This window comes from Schistocerca americana, chromosome 8 (genome assembly GCF_021461395.2).
Source record: "Schistocerca americana isolate TAMUIC-IGC-003095 chromosome 8, iqSchAmer2.1, whole genome shotgun sequence".
NCBI lineage: Eukaryota > Metazoa > Arthropoda > Insecta > Orthoptera > Acrididae > Schistocerca > Schistocerca americana.
In genome coordinates this window covers 185,178,734-185,205,878 of record NC_060126.1, presented here as the reverse complement: position 1 = coordinate 185,205,878, position 27,145 = coordinate 185,178,734, and the positions used below count along the sequence as shown (strand labels likewise).

At 38.9% G+C, this 27,145-nt stretch overlaps 1 protein-coding gene across 1 annotated transcript in view; it reads left to right on the top strand.

The window, feature by feature from the left end:
• The window catches only part of LOC124545165 (DNA-directed RNA polymerase III subunit RPC2), a 192,022-nt gene that overhangs the window by 111,453 nt on the left and 53,424 nt on the right, over positions 1 to 27,145 (top strand). Inside the window, exons 10-13 of the mRNA XM_047124000.1 lie at positions 908 to 1,108; positions 10,453 to 10,615; positions 13,271 to 13,424; positions 13,515 to 13,615. Coding sequence (XP_046979956.1) covers positions 908 to 1,108; positions 10,453 to 10,615; positions 13,271 to 13,424; positions 13,515 to 13,615 — 619 coding nt within the window. The remainder of the gene's footprint in view (positions 1 to 907; positions 1,109 to 10,452; positions 10,616 to 13,270; positions 13,425 to 13,514; positions 13,616 to 27,145) is intronic.

Here is a 27,145-nt window from a genome sequence, read left to right as displayed (position 1 = left end):
AGGTCTTCAACTAAATCATTGCCCAGCCCTACAGTCAACTTCCAGTAATGGTTTTGTCTTTAAAGGTGATGGGCACATCATACTCACTTGGTGAGTATTTTACTCCCGAATGAACCAAATGTAGTGGTCTGTGATGTCTGCTGACATGAACCCAATCGAAAGATTGCTTGGGGCCAGTTGTAACTCTCTGCATGTTGTCGCATGAACCCTTCTCACGTATTGGATGACATCTGGAGGGCAGCTGTTTGTAAGTGGGGCAGTCTTGAGCAACAATGTCTCAACCACCTTGTGGGCAGGTGCCAATGAGAATGGAAACATGTTACAATGCACAGGGTGCTGAATGCTACCGAGGAGCTGATGTTGAGTTTACAGATGTACAAAGATGTACAATTTCAATTTTTTTTTATTGTTGTTTTGTTTTTATTTCACAAAAAAATTATTTTCTGTAGTTTCATAAGGCTTGTTATTTCATCCACTTCCCCTTTTGATTGTAAGCCAACACGTTTGAAATATGCATGTGGTACAAAACTAATTATTGAGCAGTTTATAATGAACAGTGTAATTCATGTAACTTTATATGTAATTGTATCAATATAATGGAAGGAAACATTCCACGTGGGAAAAATTATATATAAAAAAACAAAGATGAGGTGACTTACCGAACAAAAGCGCTGGCAGGTCGACCTGCCAGCGCTTTTGTTCGGTAAGTCACCTCATCTTTGTTTTTTTTATATGTAATTGGACATCCAAATATGTCAATGATAATTGCTGCTACTTGAGTATCAGTTTACAGTAAAATAATAACTCTGTGTTATTCTGACATATCACATCTTCAAAGTACTGAATCTAAAAATATTAATTTTGTTAAACGATTTTCTTTGATAGTGGTTTATTATATTTTTTATAGGGTAACTGGACAATCAAGAGGTTTAAAATGGACCGCCAGGGAGTGACTCAGGTTCTTTCAAGACTCTCCTACATTTCAGCATTAGGAATGATGACACGAGTCAACTCCCAGTTTGAAAAGACGAGGAAAGTTTCAGGTCCTCGCTCCCTGCAACCTTCTCAGTGGGGAATGTTATGTCCATCTGATACACCTGAAGGAGAGGTAAATTCTTAATTTAATTTGCTACAGAAATTTTCATTCACTTTATATGTCATGTGAATGGACAGCTCTTTATACAGGATGTGTAAATAAAGCTTCAAGACTGGCCTCAAACACAAAATTTATTCAATATTTTCATATATCGGAGTAAAATTCTTCAAAATAGGTGCCTTGAGAATCCACATATCGCTTCCAACTAGATTTCCACTGCTGGTAAGCTCCCTTGAACTCCTTATCCGGAACGCTGTTCAAAACCCTCGTTGAAGCCTTTTGGACCTCTGCGACACTGTCAAACTGCTACCCTTTCAGGTCTCTCTTCATCAGGGGTAACAAAAAGAAATCACTCAGGGTGAGGTTGAGGCTATAGGGTGGCTACAGCAGCATTGCCATGTTGAACGGTGTCAAAACTTCAGTGACGGCAAAGCAGGTGTGAATGGTCACATTGTCATGGTGGAGTACCCAGTCGTCTTTCTTCTCCAAGCTGACTCGATCCCTCAAACGGCGGACCACTCCAGTATAATACTGACCATTGACAGGGTCTGGCAGGTACGAACGCTTTGTGGATCATTCCTTTTGCCGTCCAAGAAAGCAATGAGCATGCTTTTCACACGTGACTTGGTCATCGGGCTTTCTTCGGCTTCGGTGATGCGAAGGTGTGCCACTCCAAGCTTTGCCTCTTCAACTCTGGATCACATTTGAAGACCCAGGTCTCATCATCAATGACCACTTTGTCCAAAAAATCAGGTTCGGTTTGTAAATGTTCAAGCATTTTCTGTGAAACATCCAGTCGCCACTCCTTCTGTTCATCCGAGAAAGCTTCCGCGACAAGTTTCACGCACAATTTTCTCATCACTAGATCTTCTGTAACTAGCTGAAATACGGTTTGGTGATTCAAACCCACTTCATGTGCAATCATTATGATGCTGAGACGTCAGTCACTGTTTAAAAATTGTCACACTTTGGCCAGATTTTCGTCTATTCTGCTTGTTGAAGGTCTTCCAGAGCATTCATCCTCAAAGCCTTCACATCCATCATTGAACCTCTTGTGCCACATGAGAACCACGGCACGTGACATGGCGTATTCTGTATAGGCTTCTTGAACCATTCAAATATTTGTGTACCAGTCTAGTTCAGTTGTACACAAAATTTGATCGAACTTCGCCGCTCCAAGAGGCACTGCATTTTGGACACTCTGATTTCTCGACAACGTTTCAAAACAGACTGCACTTGTGATGTTTTCACCCCAGCATTTCACTGGTGAATGCCGATGCTTGGCTCGCTTAGCCAACACCCCCCACCACCTGGCGCAGGTGGTGAGACCAGTCTGCACGTGCACCGCTACTCAGGAAAAAATCAGTCTTGGAACTTTATTTACACACCCTGTACGAAAGAGGACCAAACACAGTAGCAGAAAAGTGCATGGAAAGAGGTATTAACAGTGTGGGAAATGAAGAACCCCAAAGAAAAGTTAGGACAATTAAATTGAACAAAGGAATGTGTTTCAAGAGAGACTGAGAAGTCGCTTTGGATGCACTATACACATAATGCAGAGGTTTGATTTTGGTGAAAGCAGACAAGAAGGAAGTCTACAGTAGCAAAAATGGAATTATTTAGAAGTGTGTTATTAAAGGAAAGAGCTGGAATAAGTGAAGAGAGACAGCTGTAGTACAATAAATTGAAGAGAAAAATGAGCACTTGAGATTAATGTGACAAAGATGCATTAAAAAATTGGAAAATAAAATTTGTTAATTGATGCATAAGTGAAAGTTGAACGGAAAAGAGCTTGAGGAAGACAGAGAAAGATATAGCTCAGTAAGGTGACAAAAAGTCCTTTATTGACTTTTGTTAAATCAAGTATCAGGTGTACCATTGTAATATGGAAGCAACTGTAGCATAAAGTACGAGAATGTGATAAAAAGAAATGAAATGATTGGCTGATAGTCAAAAGAAATAAGAATAATTAGAATGAATCAAACCTTATTGATTTTATTGAGAGTGTTAGTAATAATTAAAATGAAAGAGAATTAATAGTCAGTAATTTATAAGAAGATTGAATATACAGAATGTATACAAAACACTAGAAAATTTCTGAAAAGACTGTCGCAAGAGGCAGTGAAACTATCCGAAGGGAGAACTGAAAATAGGAAGTAGCTATGTAAGTTTTTAAGTGCAAACAGGAGGAAATTAGTTACGGAATAGATGTACAGATGATATACGAACATTCATGACAGACAATTCGTATTTTTGGAAAGGATAGTAACTATTAGTTTGTATCATGTAACATGAGAGTAAGATTAGGTTAGATTATATAGGGTCTTCAAATGCTGTCTAAGAAACTTGTATGTTGCAGGGTAGTGTATGCTGAGAAATAATTGTTAAAAACAAACTCTTACGTTGCGCTGTTTCCACACACAAATTCAAGTGGCCCGCCAGATAGAATTAGTGTCAGTTGTTCTTATAGTGTAGTTGACAGTGCACAGGACTGCTCAGTCTTTGGCTTAGGTTCAATCCTTACTACCATCCTACGTCCAATTTCTGTATCACTCTCTTGTTCGGTTTTAGGAAGCCAAATGAAGAACACCTTTGGTGCTACTGTCTGTGGTGGGCTGTTTGAATTTGCACACGCAATGGCCTGATTGGCTAACTTCAATGCCAATTAATTGAGAAATGGCACAACTTACTGAATTTCTTTCTTACCATTATTTCTCAGCACTATCTATCCTGAAACACTGTTACAAACTTTTCAGACAGTTTCTCACCGTGTTGTATATAGTTTTTGTTCCATAGATCCATGGTGAGATGTTCAAAGATGTAGAACATGTCATAGAACAAGAATACATAATACATGTTTACAAAAAGAGAGAAATGCTAATGTTCCTTCCACAAGTTTTAAGTGAAATTGTCCTCATAAATATAGTAAAAACATACTTTGTTCTAATGCTCATTTTTCTCTTTGATTTATTGTACTTCAGCTGTCTCTCTTCAGTTATTCCAGCTCTTTCCTTTCATAACATTCGATTTTGTTCCTATAGATTTACTTCTTGCGTAAAATGTCTAAATCCACATTACATTGGGATGCGTATGTGAATATTCTTAGACTATTGTAGCCACATGTCATCAAATAGAAAATTAGTTTAACATTCATCTGCATTGATCACAGTACTACTCTGATGTGCAAATCAGATTTTATGGAACATTCACATTATTTGATATTATGGACAATATATTCATTAGTGCATTCTACCTAGAATTTCATAAATGGAATAAGAGGAGTTGGACACTAATAGATCCTTTAGGCTACCCTTAAACTGAACTTTATTTGTATCTAAGCAGTTTATGGCTGCTGGAAAGTTACTGAAAATGTTTGTTCCTGAATAATGGATGCCTTTCTGGACCAATGTGAGTTATTTTAAATCTTTATGAAAATTATTCTTGTTTCTAGTACTGTTTTCATGAACTGAGAAGTTGATTTCAAGAAGAGATATATTGTTCCAGCAAATTTCATTAAGGAATCAGCAAATTTCATTAAGGAATAAATATATTAATTTGCAATAGTTAGTACTCCCAGTTCATTGAACAGGCCTCTGTAGGTTGCTCTTGAAATTCTCACCACAAATAATTCCTATTACAAGCTTTTGGACTGAGAAAACTTTATCTTGGCTTGATGAGTTACTTCTAAAATGATTTCGATGATATTATGGAATGAAAATAAGTGAGGTATGCTATCTTTTCTGATTTTTTAAAATATTTATATCACCCACATTTCCCAAAATCCGTATTTTAAATTGACAATTAGGCCTCCAGTTGAATTTATCATTAGGTATAATCCAAAGAATGTAACACACTCAACTCTTCTATCTGCTTGTGGTCATACTTTAGACCTATACAAGGAGGAAGCTTCTTAAAATATCTGAACTGAAAATAGTGTGTCTTTTCAAAATTTAGTGACAAAGATTTGGCTAGGAACCATTTATTAATGTTCACAAAAATTTCATGAACAGGTCTTTCTAAAACTATACTTGGTTTGCTATTTATTCCAATGTTTGTATCATCTCCTAATAAAGAACTTGGCATCTGATAATGTTCCTGATGAAAGGTCACTGAGATACACAAGAAAAAGTAAGTGCTCCAAGACAGAACCTTGTGGGACACCACATATAATTAGTTCTGTGTTGGATGATGATTAGCTGCATAGAACAGCAATCTCTCCTGTTGACACCCTTTGTTTCCTGTCCGAGACAAATGATTTGAAACAATTTGTGGCATTTTCTGTTGGAACATAATATTAAATTTACCTAAAAATATATTTTATTTTACAAGGTAAAATACCTTTGACAGATCACTGAATATACCAGTAGTCTGTAATTTCTTGTCTAATGAATTAAGTACATTCTTGCTATATGTGTAAATGCCCTTCTCAGTACTGAAACCCTTTAGAAACCCTTGATGGTATTTCCTTCGCTCCTTTCTTATACAGATGCAAACTGTATTTTACAGACTATAGGATACTACAGGCTGTAAAGACACAACTTAATTTTTAAGTAATTTCTTAAAAAATAACATTTCTTCTTCTTCTTCCTCCTCCTCCTCCTTCTCCTCCTCATCATCACCATAATCATTATCGTTGTCCTCTTCATATATAAGATAGTCTTCACTGCCATTAAGAGTTTTACTTATGCCACATTTCTTGAAAGATTTAACGATATGTCTTCTCTCACTCTGGACCATTACTTTTTTATTCACTGACCCACTTGTTTGATTGTAGTTCGTTTTAAAGCTCCCTTTATTGTAAATAAGTCCTCATGGAAAAACAGCAAGCTCTGTAGTTCCCTGTCTCAATTTCTCTCTCACAGAATTTTTCAGATAACTACTAAATTGATCTAGCATAAGGAGAGAACTCTTCTTCAATAAAGGTCTTTTCCATCTGTCACACACTCTGTTAATCCATAATTTCATACCAGCCTCATCCATCAAATCCTTGTCATGTATGTGAACACCACCCCTGCTGGTATTTCAAAACATTTTGGCATTGTTTTGCACTTGAAAATGATCATTGGATTAAGATTAGTACCATCGGCACAACATGAAAGTACTACAGTGTCATGCATTTTTTAATGTCCACTTTTTTTTATAGTTGTGGTTTTAGCACTTTTCACGGCAACTTTTCTGTTACTTGGTGCATCAAATGTCAGAGTAATTTCATCCATATTCGCTATCTGGCTTTCTTCCACACTTGTTTTCTTTTGATGGTGAATAAGAAAGTGATGGAAAGATAAGATTTTCCCTTTATACTCTTGTGGCCTTTTTTGAGATGTTTGGTTTTGGTTTGCTTGCTAAGTCCATGACGCTTCATGAATCTGTAGCACCAAACCACTCTACCTTTAAAGTCTGTTAAGTTCTACTGTAGTGCTAACTTATGAGCATGTATTTGAATCATTTTTGCGTTAATTCCAATGCCATTTTGACAATGTCCTTAAATGCATTTCTATACATCATCCTCTATTTTTGGCCATTTTGCATTCAGTCCCCTAGTTGCACAATTAGTCTTCCTCATATTTTTCAGTTCTCCTTTTCTAGCTCACCAATCATGAATGGTTTTTTTCTGTTGGTAGAGGGCCGAAACACTGCTCGGCTGCTCTGTTTCCATGTTCCTGCGTATGGTATTATTTCAATTTATAGCTCACATCATATGAATACCTTTTTTTTTTCCCCCCCCCCATTACGGAAGTAGCTACTAACAAAATTACTGTACTGTTACCGATAACCCAAATCACTTTCAATTCAAGTTCAGTGGCACCATAAATTGCAGTGGTGCATCATGTTCTGGGTTTGTGATGATGGTGCAGGAGGGAGACTGGTAGCAAGCTTGTGAATTCCCCCAACTCATGTTCGTTGCACAGGTGCACTGCTGCCACCAGTTGGATCCAATGTTGCCAGATAAAGATAAGTTCCCACAGCATTAAATATATGGCTGTTTTTAAGACTGGTGAGAATTTTAAATCAAATGCAGGACATTTTCATGTGAATTTTGAGTATAAAGTGAACCTGAATTTTGGAGGCAATTTTTCAGAGAAACAAGTGCATCTTATAGTCCATAAAATATGGTAACTTGGGCATAATTCAGCCAGTCTGAATGTGTTTCAGTAATAAATGATTTATTATGCAAACATTACTAAAATGCTGCTAAAAAAAAAGAAGAGAAATGGATTGGCAAAATGGATAGTAGTACACTGTAAATAGGTATTTGAGGATTTAAGTACTGAAGTGACCAAATAGGCAGCACTGTTATATGCAGAATGAGAAGATATCCTCCTCTAGTTGTTATTTTGAATACTATTTTGTACCATTTTTGTTCAGTTTTAGAAAGTCTGTTGGCTGCGTTAGATTGTTACTAGTTCTGTAATTACTTGTTATTCCTTTCATAAAATTACACATGGTTTTCAAATTTATTTATAGTTGTGGTTTAGAAAGTCTCTTTCACATGTTAAACAATGGCATGTCCAGGTTGGAATATCAAAAATGTTATAAAAAGGATAGATTGCTACTCATTGTAAAGATGATGTGTTGTGTTGCAGACAGGCACAATGAAAAGGCTGTTATGCACCAATTTTTGCCATAGCCTTCTTCACAGAAGAAATGAAACGCATAAGCATTCACACAAGCAGGCAGACCTCATACACACAACTGCTATCTTCAGCTGCTAATGGTCAGAGTGCAACTCTTGCGCTGAACAAAAGCACCAATTCAGCGGAGCAAACAGCACTCTTCTCTCCCTCCACCCATACTCTGCTATCCCTCCCCCTTCATTGTCCATTCTGGATTGCTATTTTCATTCAATGTGGCAATTTCAGTCTGGCAAGAGTGGCTGGAGATAGTGGTCATGTGTGTCTGTAAGATGTGCCTGCTTGTGTGAATGTGTGTATTTTTTCCTTTGGTTTCTGAAGAATGCTTTCCCCAAAAGCTCAGTGTGTAATATTCTTTTTGTTTTTGTTGTGCCTGTCTGTAGCTCAACGTGTCATTTGTATAGTGACTAGCAATATTTTGCATCTTACAGTGATACATGTGTTGAATGACTTCAAATTTATTATTCGTATGAATGATTTCTTTTTCTACTTTATGGAAGTGAAGTACCAGCTGTAGACTGCAATTGTTTAATTTAATCCAGTGAAACTTCTCTTCTTACATTATTTGTAAGTGTAAACTGTAAAATATAAATGGTCAGAAATGACTTTTTAAGCGTATAATTACACTGAAGAGCCAAAGAAACTGGTGCACCTGCCTAATATAGTGTTGGGCCACCGCAAACACCCAGAAGTGCCACAACACGATGTAGCATGGATTCAACTAATGTCTGAAGTAGTACTGTAGGGAATAGACACCATGAATCCTGCAGGGCTGTCCATAAATCTGTAAGAGTACGAGCAGGTGGACATCTCTCCTGGACAGTGCGTTGCCTGGCATCCCAGATATACTCAATAATGTTCATGTCTGGGGAGTTTGGTGGCCAGCAGAGGTGTTTAAACTCAGAAGAGTGCTCCTGGAGCCACTCTGTAGCAGTTCTGGATGTGTAGGATGTCACATTGTCATGCTGGAATTGCCCAAGTCCTTCGGAATGCACAATGGCCATGAAGGGATGCTGGTGATCAGACAGGTTGCTTACGTACATGTCTGCCACCTGTCAGAGCCGTATCTAGACGTATCAGGGGTCCCACATCACTCCAACTGCACATGCCTCACACCATTACAGAGCCTCCATCAGCTTGAATGGACCCCTGTTGACACGCAGGGTTCTTGGATTCATGAAGTTGTCTCCATACCCGTACACATCAATTTGCTCGATACAGTTTGAAATGAGACTTGTCCGCTGATGCAACGTGTTTCCAGTCATCAACAGTCCAATGTCACTGTTGGTGGGCCCAGGTGAGGTGTAAAGCTTTTTGTTGTGCAGCCATCAAGGATACATGAGTGGGCCTTCGGCTCTGAAAGTCCATTTCGATTATATTTTGTTGAATGGTTCGCATGCCGACACTCATTATGGCCAAGCATTGAAATCCGCAGCAATTTGTGGAAGGGTTGCACTTTCCTCATGTTGAACGATTCTCTTCAGTTGTCTTTGGTCCCGTTCTTACACGATCTTTTTCCGGCCGCAGTGATGTTGGAGATTTGATGTTTTACTGGATTACTGATATTCACGGTACACTTATGAAATGGTCATATGGGAAAATCCCTACTTCATCGCTATCTTGGAGATACTGTTTCCCATCACTTGTTCACTGACTATAACACCACATTCAAACTCACTTAAATCTTGATAAGCTGCCATAACTGATCTAACAACTGTGCCAGACACTCATTGTCTTATATAGGTGCTGCTGATCATAGCACCATATTCTGTTTGTTTACATATCTCTGTATTTGAATACACATGCCTATACCAGTTTCTTTGGGGCTTCAGTGTATAAAATATCAATAAGTCATGTTATTAATGATACTAACACTTAGTGTGAAACCTTTGGGCTTATAAAATTTTGGCACTTCATAAAACACATTAGTAGTGCCTATCTTTTTACCAAAAATCCAGTATTTTACTTAATTTTAATTTATTCTGGAGAATGTTGTCATGTGGTATCTAATTCATAAAAACACACACAAATTTTGATATGTTACCCAGCAAAGTGAACTTTAAATTTATTAAGAATGAAAAGGAGTGACATTGCCTGACAGAAAAGGTGACTGACTATCCAAGCAAAATTGTTGAAGTTTAGTAAATTGATGGTGTGCAAAATTACGCCATAAGGGAACAATGCTGAGCGCTTATGGGTTCAAGTCTGTAGGAGCAAAGCGCACAGTAAATAGTCTGTTGACATATGGGTAAATTGTTATTAAGCAGCAATTCCTGCAATATTATGAACAATATAAATAAATGCCAAGTAGGTGGAAACTTTGATGCTTTTGTTGCCCAGATCTGTACATCATTGTTAGTAGGAAACTTATTCTGTCTTTTTGCTTTTAGAAGACGCCAGAATGAAAGAGTCATCATATCTGTGAATGAAGTAATATAGTTTCAAAAAGGGCAACCTACATTAAACTTTTACAAAAAAAAGGAAGTGTCAGATTAAAGCACTGATTCAGATGAATAGTGATTTCATACACATTATACTGTGAATAGTTGTTGTCAAAGTGTGCACAGAGCAGTGTCAAATAGTAGTGCTGGTCAATGTTTCATTGTTGTGCTATGCGGTGGTATTGGTGTATAGACAGGTAGCATACATATTTATGTGTACATTAATTGTGTGTATGCCTCCACTAAACATGTCAATTCCATTGACCCCATTTATGTTTTCCAGGCCTGTGGATTAGTTAAGAATTTGGCGTTAATGGCTCATATTACAACAGAAGTAGAAGAAGGTCCTATAATTCGGCTAGCATTTAATATGGGAGTGGAAGATGTTAATTTGCTTGGTGGAGAGGAAATTAACAGTTGTGATGTCTACATGGTATTTCTTAATGGTGAGTAATTCTTTCTAAATTAACTAGCTTATTTGCAAGTAAAATTTGAACAACTAGTGGAACGGAGCAGAGTTTATTAGTTTTTTTAATACCTCATGGAACTACAAGCTTTTTGATGTGAAAGTAGAAATTTGTGATGTTTTGTAACACTTTCTCGACATAGATTTTTTTCAGTGACTTATGTATGTCTTCATAATGTTCTTCATCTGAGATATCTGTCACAGTACCTGAGATATCTGTCAGTACCTTGAAATTTAGTTGCTGAATACCACTTTTCACCTTGTCACAGGCATTAAATTGGTTTTGAATTAGGTACTGTTGCATTATTGGGAAGAAAACAAAGTGTTGTAAGATGAAACAGAAGAGGAACTGTGTGGCATGCTTGTACCTTTTTTTCGTAAGAAAAGTATAACTGTCTACAACAGTACTTTCAAAACTGGAAAGTGGAGATTGAAATACAAAATTTTGAAGTATTCACGCTATTCACGAGTATAAGGAAGTACTGTTTCTGTTTGGGTGTCTGCCATTCTGCTACCTGTCCTTGCACTCATTTTAACCTTCTTTTCCTCTCTTTTCTGCTTTTCAACTTTTGTGTCTATATTTACATTATACTTCACAAGACATATTATGATACATGGTGGAGGGTACATCTGTTACTACTATCATTTCACCCTTCCCTGTCCCATTTGAGAACGGTGTTTGAGAACACCTTGATAAACCTGCCTGAGCTCTGATTTTATCATCATTGTCATTTTGTGAAACATATGCGACAGGAAGAAATATGTTGTCCAACTCTTCTAGGAAAATACACTCACAGAATTGCAACAGTGATGCACACCACCTCTCTTATAGGACATAGCACTGGAGCTTGTTGAGGGGTCTCACAGTTACTAAATGGCAGGTGGCATAGGGTGTTTTATGTAGATTCTGCTCATGTTAGTTTCTTGCATTACTTACCTTACTTACTAAATTCGGTATTCCATATAGTATAATACATTTAGTGGAAAGGAAGTGATTCCTGGGCGTGTCTGAGCACTGCATCATCACTGGTGTAAAAGGTTCACTGTGTAAGGGCTTGTATGACATTGTGAAGCAGTTTGTAGTTGCTGTTTGTGATGTAACTGGATAGAGAGAATACGCTCGTCAGTTCGCAGACCAATTGTTGTGCTCTGTCTTCAATGACTCTGACATTGATGTGTTAAAACATCAATTTTCCTTCTTCCCCTTGCTTTCACATCCTCTTTCTCTATAAATCTGCAGTATTTGTGTAAAACCAAACTACTAGGGCCCAATTTGCTATTATTTTTGCCAAAATTGGTGTTGTTTGTTGCCAGATTCATTATTTTTGCAAATTAGTTTGTATTTTTGTCAAATTTGCCAGATTTCGTTTATTTTTTGCCACCATTGGCACCATTTTCTGCCAAAACCATAGTTGTTATTGTCAAATAAAGTGTAATTTTTTTTGTAAATTTGGTGTTATTTTTTGCCAAATTTGGTGTTATTTTTTGCCAAATTTGGTGTTATTTTTTGCCAAATTTGGTGTTATTTTTTGCCAAATTTGGTGTTATTTTTTGCCAAATTTGGTGTTGTTTTTTGCCAAATTTGGTGTTATTTTTTGCCAAATTTGGTGTTACCTTTCACAAAATTTGTGATTCTGACTGTACTTGTGTTGGTTATTTGATGTTAAAATTAAGTGCCTACATGTTATCACACTTCGATTGTGTAAATACTACAGTGGAAATTCAGTGAAACAGTTATTGTGACAGTTTGTCACATATTATTACACTTGCTGTTGCTTTATTTGACAGAGCTATATTTTTGACCAATTGATGTACATTATCTTCTCTTATGAAGATGGTAGCCAGTACTGAATCCAGTAGAGGATAAATAAAATTATATAGCTTTTGGCACAAAAAATATTTTTTTCCAAATATTTATCAACTGTAGATAACCACTGCAAGAAAGCTCGATGCAGTTCAGTTTGCCAAATTTGATATTGCTTATTTTGCCAAATTTGGTGTTATTTCTTTTGCCAAATTGAGTGTTTTTTGTCAAATTGAGTGGTTTTTCTCTCTCTCTCTCTCTCTCTCTCTCTCTCTCTCTCTCTCTCTCTCTCTCTCTCTCTTTTTTTTTTTTTGCAGAACTTGCTGGGTTTTATGCCAAATCCTGTGCTAATATTGGTGCTTTTTTTTTAATTTCCACATCATAGCTTCTGGGAAATGAAGATTATAAACGAACCTCAGCCTTGAGGAGATCAAAAGTCAAAAAGCAGTGTTAACACTCAGTAACTATAAGTTACAAATATTAGTAAACTGCTATCCTCTGATTTACAACATTTTTGCACAGCAAAATTTCAATTTTTGTGACATCTCATAAAATTTGTTGAATTTGTGATATTTTATTATAAACTGCTAATTTCACACTATCGTTCTTATGAAATTTTCATGTCCCTACCAACACTTCTTTACTGTAAATATGTGAATTTAAAGTTAAATTTTACCATTAAGTCTTTCAGTGTTCTTCATCACTGCTTGTTTCGTGGATGTATAATGTTGACAGTTACTAGTTCATTAATTTTTTAAACCTTTTTAGCAGATTTAAAATTGAGAACCATTTAGCTTAACAGTCTTTTATTTATTTTTTGCACTACCGCAGGTAACATCTTAGGGATAATACGAGATTACAGCCGACTTATAAGAGTATTCAGGTTGTTACGAAGACGAGGCTTAATAAGCGGATTCATTTCAATATACCCTATGCATAACCATCGGTGTATTTATATCAGTTCTGATGGTGGGCGTCTTTGTAGGTAAGTTTTAATTAATTTATTTTTCTGTCAGTTATTTGCTGAAAATAGTGCTAAACATGCTATATACTGGATTAATCTTCCACATTTCAGGCCATACATAATTGTCCATAAGGGTAAACCACTTGTAAAGCAGCAGCATATTCAAGAGCTTATACAGGGCCTGAGAATTTTTGAAGACTTCCTGAATGATGGTAGGTATAATGAAGTCACAGTGTAAAAGACATTAAAATAAAATTATTATTGAGTTGTGATGATGCCACAGTGTAATATTACATGTTCCTTTTATCAAAATGGTGATGACTGTGTTTCCCTACCTCTGTTATCAAGTGTCATGTGTAGTTGGTACCCACGGGTGCTACATATTTCAGAGACATGGCTAAAAAGAAGAGCGCATGTCATATTCTCAGTGTACAACAAAATTCATACCAAGATATGAGTAGGGACATGCTGCATTTTTAATGTAACATGGAATGTACACTACTCACTTGTAGGATCACAGGTTAGCCACTGCCGGCTGTAGGGATGATTTAGTATAGAGCAAGTGGTATTGTCAATGCTCTTACCAAATGCACATTGCAGGGGACAGCTACAATGGCGGACCAGCTGAGTGCACTAACAATGCAGTAATAGATCCTAAAATAATGCTAGCAAATTGTAATGTTCATCACTCTGTGGACTGCAGAGATGGGAGAAGTCAAGTCATGTGAACTATTACTAAAATCGTAGATGAAAAGAACAGTTCCTCTCATCAGTAGTTCACATATTAAAATTTCTGGACCTAACCAGGAAGCAAGTGTCGCTTGGATGGTGGCACATGGATATCTCTGATCAGATCACCTGTCAGTTGTTATTAACTACAGTAATATAGTGTACTTGGATGTTATTCACCCTGTTAATAGATGGAACATCTGGAAAACATATCAGTATAATATATTCAAATTCTAAGTGCAAAACACAGAAGCAGCTGATGCTTTACAGAGGATGTGTGCGTACTGTATGGGAGAGCGTTAGAGAAGTTGTGGTAGTACCAGTTCTGCAAACCAAATCATTCAGACCAAAAATTGCTACAGAACTGGATTTGTTGATGCCAAATGTGCAGTAGCATTTCCAAAAAGAATAAAAGCTCAAAAAATTTACAGAAAGCATGCCTGCAATCCAAATATCATTTACTTGAATTGAATGCATCAAAAACTTAGCAGGTTGCTCAAGTGCTGGAAGGGGAAGCAGTGGCAGCTCGTGCAATATTTTACCAATATGCTACAGCATTACAAAAATAAACAGATTGTGTTTCATTATGTTGTCATGATAGGTGCGACTTAATATTGTTAGCTTTAACCAATGCACTTAGATCAAGTGCATTGTGTTATATTGCCACTAAATCTTCCTATCAATGTATCCTACCTCTGACACTCCTGCTGTACCCCTCACATCACTGTTCCCAAGTAAAAAACATGTTGTTATTGTTGTGGTCTTCAGTCCTGAGACTGGTTTGATGCAGCTCTCCATGCTACTCTATCCTGTGCAAGCCTCTTCATCTCCCAGTATCTACTGCAGCCTACATCCTTCTGAATCCGCTTCGTGTATTCATCTCTTGGTCTCCCTCTACGATTTTTACCCTCCATGCTGCCCTTCAGTACTAAATTGGTGATCCCTTGATGCCTCAGAACATGTCCTACCAACCGGTCCCTTCTCCTTGTCAAGCTGTGCCACAAACTCCTCTTCTCCCCAATTCTAATAAATACCTCCTCATTAGTTATGTGATCTACCTATCTAATCTTCAGCATTCTTCTGTAGTACCACATTTCGAAAGCTTCTATTCTCTTCTTGTCTAAACTATTTATCGTCCATGTTTCACTTCCATACATGGCTACACACCATACAAATACTTTCAGAAACGACTTCCTGACACTTAAATCAATACTCGATGTTAACAAATTTCTCTTCTTCAGAAACGCTTTCCTTACCATTGGCAGTCTACATTTTATATCCTCTCTACTTCGACCATCATCAGTTATTTTGCTCCCTAAATAGCTAAACTCATTTACTATTGTAAGTGTCTCATTTCCTAATCTAATTTCCTCAGCATCACCTGATTTAGTTTGCCTACATTCCATCCTCATTTTGCTTTTCTTGATGTTCATCTTATATCCGCCATTCAAGACACTATCCGTTCCATTCAACAGCTCTTCCAGGTCCTTTGCTGTCTCTGACAGAATTACAATGTCATCGGCAAACCTCAAAGTTTTTATTTCTTCACCATGAATTTTGATTCCTGCTCCAAATTTTTCTTTTGTCTCCTTTACTGCTTGCTCATTATACAGATTTAATACTGTCGGGAATAGGCTACAACCCTGTCTCACTTCCTTCCCAACCACTGCTTCCCTTTCATGTCCCTCGACTCTTATAACTGCCATCTGGTTTCTGTACAAATTGTAAATAGCCTTTCGCTCCCTGTATTTTACCCCTGTCATCTCCAGAATTTGAAAGAGAGTATTCCAGTCAACAGTGTCAAAAGCTTTCTCTAAGTCTACAAATGCTAGAAACATAGGTTTGCCTTTCCTTAATCTTTCTTCTAAGATAAGTCATAGGGTCAGTATTTCCTCACGTGTTCCAGCATTTCTACCGAATCCAAACTGATCTTCCCCGAGGTCTGCTTCCACCATTTTTCCATTCGTCAGTAAAGAATTCACATTAGTGTTTTGCAGCCGTGATTAATTAAACTGATAGTTCGGTAATTTTCGCACCTGTCAACACCTACTTCCTTTCGGATTATAAGTACTATATTCTTCTTGAAGTCTGAGGGAATTTCACCTGTTTCCTACATCTTGCTCACCAGATGGTAGAGTTTTGTCAGGACTGGCTCTCCCAAGGCCCTCAGTAGTTCTAATGGAATGTTGTGTACTCCCGGGGCCTTGTTTCGACTTCGGTCTTTCAGTGCTCTGTCAAACTCTTCACGCAGTATCATATCTCCCATTTCATCTTCATCTACCTCCTCTTCCACTTCCATATTATTGTCCTCAAGTACATCGCCATTGTATAGACCCTCTGTATACTCCTTCCACCTTTCTGCTTTCCCTTCTTTGCTTAGAACTGGGTTACCATCAAAACTCTTGATATTCATGCAAGTGGTTCTCTTTTCTCCAAAGGTCTCTTTAATTTTCCTGTAGGCAGTATCTGTCTTACCCCTCATGAGATAAGCCTCTACATCCTTACATTTGTCCTCTAACCATCCCTGTTTAGTCATTTTGCACTTCCTGTCGATCTCATTTTTGAGACGTTTGTATTCCTTTTTGCCTGCTTCACTTGCTGCATTTTTCTATTTTCTCCTTTCATCATTTAAATTCAATCTCTCTTCTGTTACCCAAGGATTTCTACTAGCCCTCGTCTTTTTACCTACTTGATCCTCTGCTGCCTTCACTATTTCATTCCTCAAAGCTACCCACTCTTCTTCTACTGTATTTCTTTCCCCCATTCCTGTCAATTGTTCCCTTATGCTCTCCCTGAAACTCTGTACAACCTCTGGTTCATTCAGTTTATCCAGGTCCCATCTCCTTAAATTCCCACCTTTTTGCAGTTTCTTCAGTTTTAATCTACAGTTCATAACCAATAGATTGTAGTCAGAGTCCACATCTGCCCCTGGAAATGTCTTACAATTTAAAATCTGGTCCTAAATCTCTGTCTTACCATTATATAATCTATCTGAAAGCTTTTAGTATCTCCAGGGTTCTTCCATGTATACAACCTTCTTTCATGATTCTTGAACCAAGTGTTAGCTATGATCAAGTTATGCTCTGTGCAAAATTCTACCAGGCGGTTTCCTCTTTCATTTCTTAGCCCCAATCCATATTCACCTACTACGTTTCCTTCTCTTCCTTTTCCTACACTCGAATTCCAGTCGCCCATGAGTATTAAATTTTCATCTCCCTTCAATACCTGAATAATTTCTTTTATCTCGTCATACATTTCATTAACTACTTCATCATCTGCAGAGCTAGTTGGCATATAAACTTGTACTACTGTAGTAGGCATGGGCTTTGTGTCTATCTTGGCCACAATAATGCGTTCACTATGCTGTTTGTAGTAGCTTACCCGCACTCCTATTATTTTTATTCATTATTAAACCTATTCCTGCATTACCCCTATTTGATTTTGCATTTATAACCCTGTATTCACCTGACCAGAAGTCTTGTTCCTCCTGCCACCGAACTTCACTAAGTCCCACTATATCTAACTTTAACCTATCCATTTCCCTTTTTAAATTTTCTAACCTACCTGCCCGATTAAGGGATCTAACATTCCATGCTCCGATCTGTAGAACACCAGTTTTCTTTCTCCTGATAACAATGTCCTCTTGAGTAGTCCCTGCCCGGAGATCCGAATGGGGGACTATTTTACCTCTGGAATATTTTACCCAAGAGGACGCCATCATCATTTAATCATACAGTAAAGCTGCATGCCCTTGGGAAAAATTACGACTGTAGTTTCCCCTTGCTTTCAGCCGTTCCCAGTACCAAAACAGCAAGGCCGTTTTGGTTAGTGTTACAGGGCCAGATCAGTCAATCATCCAGACTGTTGCCCCTGCAACTACTGAAAAGGCTGCTGCCCCTCCTCCCAACAAACATAGAAAGCAGAAAAGTGCATTGTCAACATTACATCCACAGGTCCTACCCTTTTTGTATGCTTCTAACGACTTTGGACGACAATTTAAGTGTGAAGTAGATACCCAATTTTCCACTTCTTTTATGAGATGACTTACTTGATATGCTTCCTTGCTGGATAGCCTGCTGCTGCAAACTCTCTACAAAGTTTCATTTGCTTCATCTAACAACGTATATTTGAACTTAAGACATTTTACAAATCCCATTCTTCACATAAATATATACTGTTTAGTAAGCCTCTCGTGTCTCCAACCATCAGAAACAAACTAATTTACATATAAGAGAAAGATGGCTTAAACACCATGTCCAGTCTCAACATGAACCATAATACATGTCATCCCTTGAACAAGGCTAAGACAAAAGTTTTTTTCAAGAGTACCTTCTCAACTGTTCTCATTATTATAACAACGGTTACTGACACAATTAGCACAGAATAACATAGAAGCTCCATGGTGCTTCTGTTCACTTTCACTAAAACTTGCATGGATCGCTGACAAGTACTTGTCTTTGCCGTTCGACCACTATGTCTACATTCTTCTCGCTACTGAATTTCAAACCTGCACATACACAAACATATGACGCGCAGTAGGTAGAATTCTATCATACCACACTCACTTCTAAAATATCGTGTGTTCAAGACTGTAGAGGGCTGAGTGGTTCTAGAATTTACACCGAAATTCTTGAATCGCTACATGTTTTCATACTAAATTTCCTTCTCTACTCGCCGTTTTAGCACTATCTATAGCCTTTTGACTTACAAGTGTAGTAAACATAACTATATTGATAATATTAATTTTATGTATATAAACTTAGCTGTTTAAATATATTCAAATTTTATAATTAATAGTTTAACATTGCGAGAAATGAAAGAATCGTATTGTAGCAGCGGGGTTTGAATCTGAGCTGACAAATAGCCTGTCAGAATGCTTAACCATTGTGCCATGGCACCAATATATGAAGTACTGCAAAAAAAAAAAATCCTTCATACTGTATTTGTAAATCTTTAGAGAGCATTTGACCTTTTCCTATGGTGTACTCAGGCAAAATATGCTAGGAACTTGAGAGGGTCATCTACCTCCTGCTACTCACATAGTTTGAGCCAGACTGGTGATCCTGTCCCATGCTCTCATCTTGTTAGATTTAAATTTGGGGTAAATCTGTGTAACTCCTTAACTTCCACTTTCTCCTCCAAAGATATACTGGAAAAGGGCCTCTTTAGGAGATCATCTACATAATTTTCCATGTTGCTTGCACAATACTTGAGACACACTTTCAAATTAAAATACTGACCTGAATCTGTGAGCAATGTGGCACCCGCAGAACCAGCAGGGATGACATCACATTAGGGCATGCACAGTTGAAAATGGGCAGCTGTGCCCTTCTGAGAGTTGATCGTAGTGTGGCTGACCATCATTTCAACACTCGACACTGGTTCCTAGTTATTGCGGATGTAATGTAACCACTTTGTTGGACTACAAAGGTAAATATTCAGATTTTAATTGCCGATTTTTGAAGATCAGATGCATCCCTTTGCTGCAGATAACTGCTCCTGAAAGTAGATCCTAGATTCACTGTCAGGCAGTTTGTGTTTTGTTAATCAACTGTATTGAAATGATGCAGCCGAAGCAGTTAATTTGCTTTACAACCTATTTATTCACACTATAATTGATGTCACATTGAGCCCGACAAAATCTTTAGTAACACTGAACTTCACAAAATCTATGACAAAACTGAGCCCCCCGTGGCTGTTGGTGCTGTTCCATGTAAACCTTTCAGTAATGGAAGCATGAATATTTACATTGTTTAACACAACAATTTAGAAGTTTTCAATTAAAGGTTGCAAAATTTTCCAGAAAAAGTTACATAGTTTGAGTTTAGAAATCATTACAATCATCTCAGAATAATAAACAAGTCCAAATAATATGGCTGACATTTTCAAAACACAGAAATGCAATTCCACAAGAATACTTTGTCCACAAAACGTAATAAGCTTTCTAATTACAGGTTGGATTTGGTTGCTAACATATTACAGGTTTATGTATTTTGCAGATTTGTAATAACAATTAGCATTTCCTGCATAAAATTTATAAAGGTTAGTTTTAGTATTTGTTAACATTTGCTGAGTCTGCAGCTCGTGGTCTTGCGGTAGCTTTCTTGCTTCCTGTGCACGGGGTCCCGGGTTCGATACCCCGCCGGGGTCAGGGATTTTTGCTACCTCGAGATGACTGGGTTTTGTTTGTGTCGTCATCATCATCATCATCATCATCATCATCATCATCATTCATTCTCATTATGGTCAGAGGAAGGCAATGGCAAACCACCTCCACTAGGACCTTGCCTAGTACAGCGGTGTCCCACATCGTCCCCTACGCTCCTCGGAGTATGGGACCTCATCATCATCATCATCATCATCATCATCATCATCATCACATTTGCTGAACATGATTTTTAATATAAACTGTATTTCATGAAAATTTCTTTGTAATTCATCATAACTGTACTTAATGTACCAGTTTCCATTCATGTAGTCAGTTAAAAACATTACAAATTGTGCTCATTAAGATTTGGTACATTGTGCATACATCATGTAGAGGCATCGAATGATTCACTTGGCTGGAAATCAAGGTTTTCATGAAGAGTTGGCCAAATTTGTTACTTTACATTGAGGGAACACTAAATAACATGTATTTATCTGTTTTATTTTGTTGCCGGCTTGCATCTGAAGAGAAATGGAATAATTTTTGTGGTATTTTACAGCTCAAATTCAAAGAGAAATGACTTGATTTTAGTGTGATATCTACAATGTGCCATAAACACATTACAGCATGATCACCAGCTGCTACAGAAAGGACGGCATGGCTGTTATTGTTGTGGTCCTCAGTCCACAGACTTGTTTGAGAGCAGCTCTCCTTGCTACTCTTTCCTGTGCAAGCTTCTTCATCTCCAAGTAACTACTGCAACCTACATCCTTCTGAATCTGCTTAGTGTATTCATCCCTTGGTCTCCCTCTTCGTTTTTTACCCTCCACGCTTCCCTCCAATACTAAATTGGTGATCCCTTGATGTCTCAGAACATGTCCTACCAACCGATCCCTTCTTCTAATCAAGTTGTGCTGCAAATTCTTCTTCTCCCCAATTTTATTCTGTATCTCCTCATTAGTTACATGATCGACCCATCTAATCTTTAGCATTCTTCTGTAACACCTCATTTTGAAAATTTGTATTCTCTTCTTGTCTAAACTATTTATCGTCCATGTTGCACATACATACATGGCTACACTCCATACAAATACTTTCAGAAAAAACTTCCTGTCACCTAAATTTATACTCAATGTTAACAAATTTATCTTCTTCAGAAATGCTTTCCTTGCCATAGCCAGTCTACATTTTATATCCTCTCTACTTCGACCATCATCAGTTATTTTGCTCCCTAAATAGCTAAACTCATTTACTATTTTAAGTGTCTCATTTCCTAATCTAATTTCCTCAGCATCACCTGATTTAGTTTGACTACATTCCATCCTCGTTTCGCTTTTCTTGATGTTCATCTTATATCTGCCTTTTAAGACACTATCCATTCCATTCAACACCCCCTCCAGGTCCTTTGCTGTCTCTGACAGAATTACAGTGTCATCGGCAAACCTCAAAGATTTTATTTCTTCACCATGGATTTTAATTCCTGCTCCAAATTTTTCTTTTATCTCCTTTACTGCTTGCTCAGTATACAGATTTAATAACGTCGGGAATAGGCTACAACCCTGTCTCGCTTCCTTCCCAACCACTGCTTCCCTTTCATGTCCCTCGACTCTTATAACTGCCATCTGGTTTCTGTACAAATTGTAAATAGCCTTTCGCTCCCTGTATTTCACCCCTATCATCTTCAGAATTTGAAAGAGAGTATTCCAGTCAACATTGTCAAAAGCTTTCTGTAAGTCTACAAATGCTAGAAATGTAGGTTTGGCTTTCGTTAATCTACTTCTATGAAAATTTGTAGGGTCAGTAGAGCCTCGCGTGTTCCAACATTTCTACAGAATCCAAACTGATCTTCCCTGAGGTCTGCTTCCACCATTTTTCCATTCGTCAGTAAAGAATTCACATTAGTGTTTTGCAGCCGTGACTAATTAAACTGATAGTTCGGTAATTTTCGCACCTGTCAACACCTACTTCCTTTCAGATTATAAGTACTATATTCTTCTTGAAGTCGGAGGGTATTTTGCCTGTCTCATACATCTTGTTCACCGGATGGTAGAGTTTTGTCATGGCTGGCTCTTCCAAGGCTATCAACAGTTCTAAAGGAATGTTGTCTACTCCCAGGGCCTTGTTTTGACTTATGTCTTTTAGTGCTCTGTCAAATTCTTCACACAGTATCATATCTCCCATTTCATCTTCACCTACACCCTCTACCAATTCCATAATATTGCCCTCAAGTACATTGCCATTGTATAGACCCTCTGTATACTCCTTCCACCTTCCTGCTTTTCCTTCTTTGCTTAGAACTGGTTTTCCATCGAGCTCTTGATATTCACACAGGTGGTTCTCTTTTCTCCAAATGTCTCTTTAATTTTCCTGTAGGTGGCATATGTCATACCCCCTAGTGATATATGCCTGTAAATCCTTACATTTGTCCTCCCTGCTTAGCCATTTTGCACTTCCTGTCGATCTCATTTTTGGGATGTTTATATTCCTTTTTGCCTGCTTCATTTACTGCGTTTTTATGTTTTCTCCTTTCATCAATTAAATTCAATATTTCTTTTGTTATCCAAGTATTTCTATTAGCCCTCATCTTTTTACTTACTTGATCCTGTGCTATCTTCACTATTTCATCTCTCATCTCTCAGAGTTACCCATTCTTCTTCTACTGTATTTCTTTCCCCATTCTTGTCAATCATTCCCTAATGCTATCCGTGAAGCTCTCTACAACCTCTGGTTCTTTCAGTTTATCCAGGTCCCATCTCTTCAAATTCCCACCTTTTTGCAGTTTCTTCAGTTTTAATCTGCAGTTCATAACCAATAGATTGTGGTCAGAGTCCACATCTGCCCCTGGAAATGTCTTATAATTTAAAACCTGGCTCCTGAATCTCTGTCTTACCATTATATAATCTATCTGAGACCTTCCAGTATCTCCAGGCTCCTTCCATGTATACAACCTCCTTTTATGATTCTTGAACCAAGTGTTAGCTATGATTAAATTATGCTCTGTGCAGAATTCTACCAGGCAACTTTCTGTTTCATTCCTTTCCCCCTTCCTTATTCACCTACTACTTTTTCTTCTCTTCCTTTTCCTACTATTGAATTCCAGTTCCCCATGACCATTAAATTTTTGTCTCCCTTCACTATCTAAATAATTTCTTTCATCGCATCATACATTTCTTCAATCACTTCATCATTCATCATCTGAGGTGCTAGTTGCATATAAACTTGTACTACTTTGGCAGGTGTGGGCTTTGTGTCTCTCTTGGGTACAATTATGTGTTCACTATGCTGTTCGTATTAACTTACCCATGACCCTATATATATATATATATATATATATATATATATATATAGGGCACACACACACACACACACACACACACACACACACACACACACACACATACACACACACACACACACACATATATTATATATATATATCCATCCACACATCTACAGACACAAGCAGACATATTTGGTCTTTAAATCTTTGTCTTTAAACATGTCTGCTTGTGTCTGTATATGTGTGGATGGATATGTGTGTGTGTGTGTGTGTGCGCGAGTGTATACCCGTCCTTTTTTCCCCCTAAGGTAAGTCTTTCCGCTCCCGGGATTGGAATGACTCCTTACCCTCTCCCTTAAAACCCACATCCTTTCGTCTTTCCCTCTCCTTCCCTCTTTCCTGATGAGGCAACAGTTTGTTGCGAAAGCTTGAATTTTGTGCGTATGTTTGTGTGTCTGTCGACCTGCCAGCACTTTCATTTGGTAAGTCACATCATCTTTGTTTTTAGATATATTTTTCCTACGTAGAATGTTTCCCTCTATTATATATATAATAGAGGGAAACATTCCATGTGGGAAAAATTATATATAAAAACATAGATGAGGTGACTTACCGAACGAAAGCGCTGGCGGGTCGATAGACACACAAACAAACACAAACATACACACAAAATTCAAGCTTTCGCAACAAACTGTTGCCTCATCAGGAAAGAGGGAAGGAGAGGGAAAGACGAAAGGATGTGGGTTTTAAGGGAGAGGGTAAGGAGTCATTCCAATCCCGGGAGCGGAAAGACTTACCTTAGGGGGAAAAAAGGACAGGTATACACTCGCGCGCACACACACACACACACATATCCATCCACACATACAGACACAAGCAGGCATATTTAAAGACAAAGAGTTTGGGCAGAGATGTCAGTCGAGGTGGAAGTGTAGAGGCAAAGAAGTTGTTGAAAGACAGGTGAGGTATGAGTGGCGGCAACTTGAAATTAGCGGAGATTGAGGCCTGGCGGATAACGAAAAGAGAGGATATACTGAAGGGCAAGTTCCCATCCCCGTAGTTCGGATAGGTTGGTGTTGGTGGGAAGTATCCAGATAACCCGGACGGCGTAACACTGTGCCAAGATGTGCTGGCTGTGCACCAAGGCATGTTTAGCCACAGGGTGATCCTCATTACCAACAAACACTGTCTGCCTGTGTCCATTCATGCGAATGGACAGTTTGTTGCTGGTCATTCCCACATAGAATGCATCACAGTTTAGGCAGGTCAGTTGGTAAATCACGTGGGTGCTTTCACACGTGGCTCTGCCTTTGATCGTGTACACCTTCCGGGTTACAGGACTGGAGTAGGTGGTGGTGGGAGGGTGCATGGGACAGGTTTTGCGCCGGGGGCGGTTACAAGGATAGGAGCCAGAGGGTAGGGAAGGTGGTTTGGGGATTTCATAGGGATGAACTAACAGGTTACGAAGGTTAGGTGGACGGCGGAAAGACACTCTTGGTGGAGTGGGAGGATTTCGTGAAGGATGGATCTCATTTCAGGGCAGGATTTGAGGAAGTCGTATCCCTGCTGGAGAGCCACATTCAGAGTCTGGTCCAGTCCCGGAAAGTATCCTGTCTATATATATATATATATATATATATATATAATGGAAGGAAACATTCCACGTGGGAAAAATTATATATAAAAACAAAGATGAGGTGACTTACCGAACAAAAGCGCTGGCAGGTCGATAGACACACAAACAAACACAAACACACACACAAAATTCAAGCTTTCGCAACAAACTGTTGCCTCATCAGGAAAGAGGGAAGGAGAGGGGAAGACGAAAGGAAGTGGGTTTTAAGGGAGAGGGTAAGGAGTCATTCCAATCCCGGGAGCGGAAAGACTTACCTTAGGGGGAAAAAAGGACAGGTATACACTCGCACACACGCACATATCCATCCACACATACAGACACAAGCAGACATATTTAAAGACAAAGAGTTTGGGCAGAGATGTCAGTCGAGGCAGAAGTGTAGAGGCAAAGAAGTTGTTGAAAGACAGGTGAGGTATGAGTGGCGGCAACTTGAAATTAGCGGAGATTGAGGCCTGGCGGATGACGAGAAGAGAGGATATACTGAAGGGCAAGTTCCCATCTCCGGAGTTCGGATAGGTTGGTGTTGGTGGGAAGTATCCAGATAACCCGGACGGTGTAACACTGTGCCAAGATGTGCTGGCTGTGCACCAAGGCATGTTTAGCCACAGGGTGATCCTCATTACCAACAAACACTGTCTGCCTGTGTCCATTCATGCGAATGGACAGTTTGTTGCTGGTCATTCCCACATAGAATGCATCACAGTGTAGGCAGGTCAGTTGGTAAATCACGTGGGTGCTTTCACACGTGGCTCTGCCTCTGATCGTGTACACCTTCCGGGTTACAGGACTGGAGTAGGTGGTGGTGGGAGGGTGCATGGGACAGGTTTTGCATCGGGGGCGGTTACAAGGATAGGAGCCAGAGGGTAGGGAAGGTGGTTTGGGGATTTCATAGGGATGAACTAACAGGTTACGAAGGTTAGGTGGACGGCGGAAAGACACTCTTGGCGGAGTGGGGAGGATTTCATGAAGGATGGATCTCATTTCAGGGCAGGATTTGAGGAAGTCGTATCCCTGCTGGAGAGCCACATTCAGAGTCTGGTCCAGTCCCGGAAAGTATCCTGTCACAAGTGGGGCACTTTTGTGGTTCTTCTGTGGGGGATTCTGGGTTTGAGGGGACGAGGAAGTGGCTCTGGTTATTTGCTTCTGTACCAGGTCGGGAGGGTAGTTGCGGGATGCGAAAGCTGTTTTCAGGTTGTTGGTGTAATGATTCAGGGATTCCGGACTGGAGCAGATTCGTTTGCCACGAAGACCTAGGCTGTAGGGAAGGGACCGTTTGATGTGGAATGGGTGGCAGCTGTCATAATGGAGGTACTGTTGCTTGTTGGTGGGTTTGATGTGGACGGACGTGTGAAGTTGGCCATTGGACAGGTGGAGGTCAACGTCAAGGAAAGTGGCATGGGATTTGGAGTAGGACCAGGTGAAACTGATGGAACCAAAGGAGTTGAGGTTGGAGAGGAAGTTCTGGAGTTCTTCTTCACTGTGAGTCCAGATCATGAAGATGTCATCAATAAATCTGTACCAAACTTTGGGTTGGCAGACTTGGGTAACCAAGAAGGCTTCCTCTAAGCGACCCATGAATAGGTTGGCGTACGAGGGGGCCATCCTGGTGCCCATGGCTGTTCCCTTTAATTGTTGGTATGTCTGGCCCTCAAAAGTGAAGAAGTTGTGGGTCAGGATGAAGCTGGCTAAGGTGATGAGGAAAGAGGTTTTAGGTAGGGTGGCAGGTGATCGGCGTGAAAGGAAATGCTCCATCGCAGCGAGGCCCTGGACGTGCGGAATATTTGTGTATAAGGAAGTGGCATCAATGGTTACAAGGATGGTTTCTGGGGGTAACAGATTGGGTAAGGATTCCAGGCGTTCAAGGAAGTGGTTGGTGTCCTTGATGAAGGATGGGAGACTGCATGTAATGGGTTGAAGGTGTTGATCTACGTAGGCAGAGATGCGTTCTG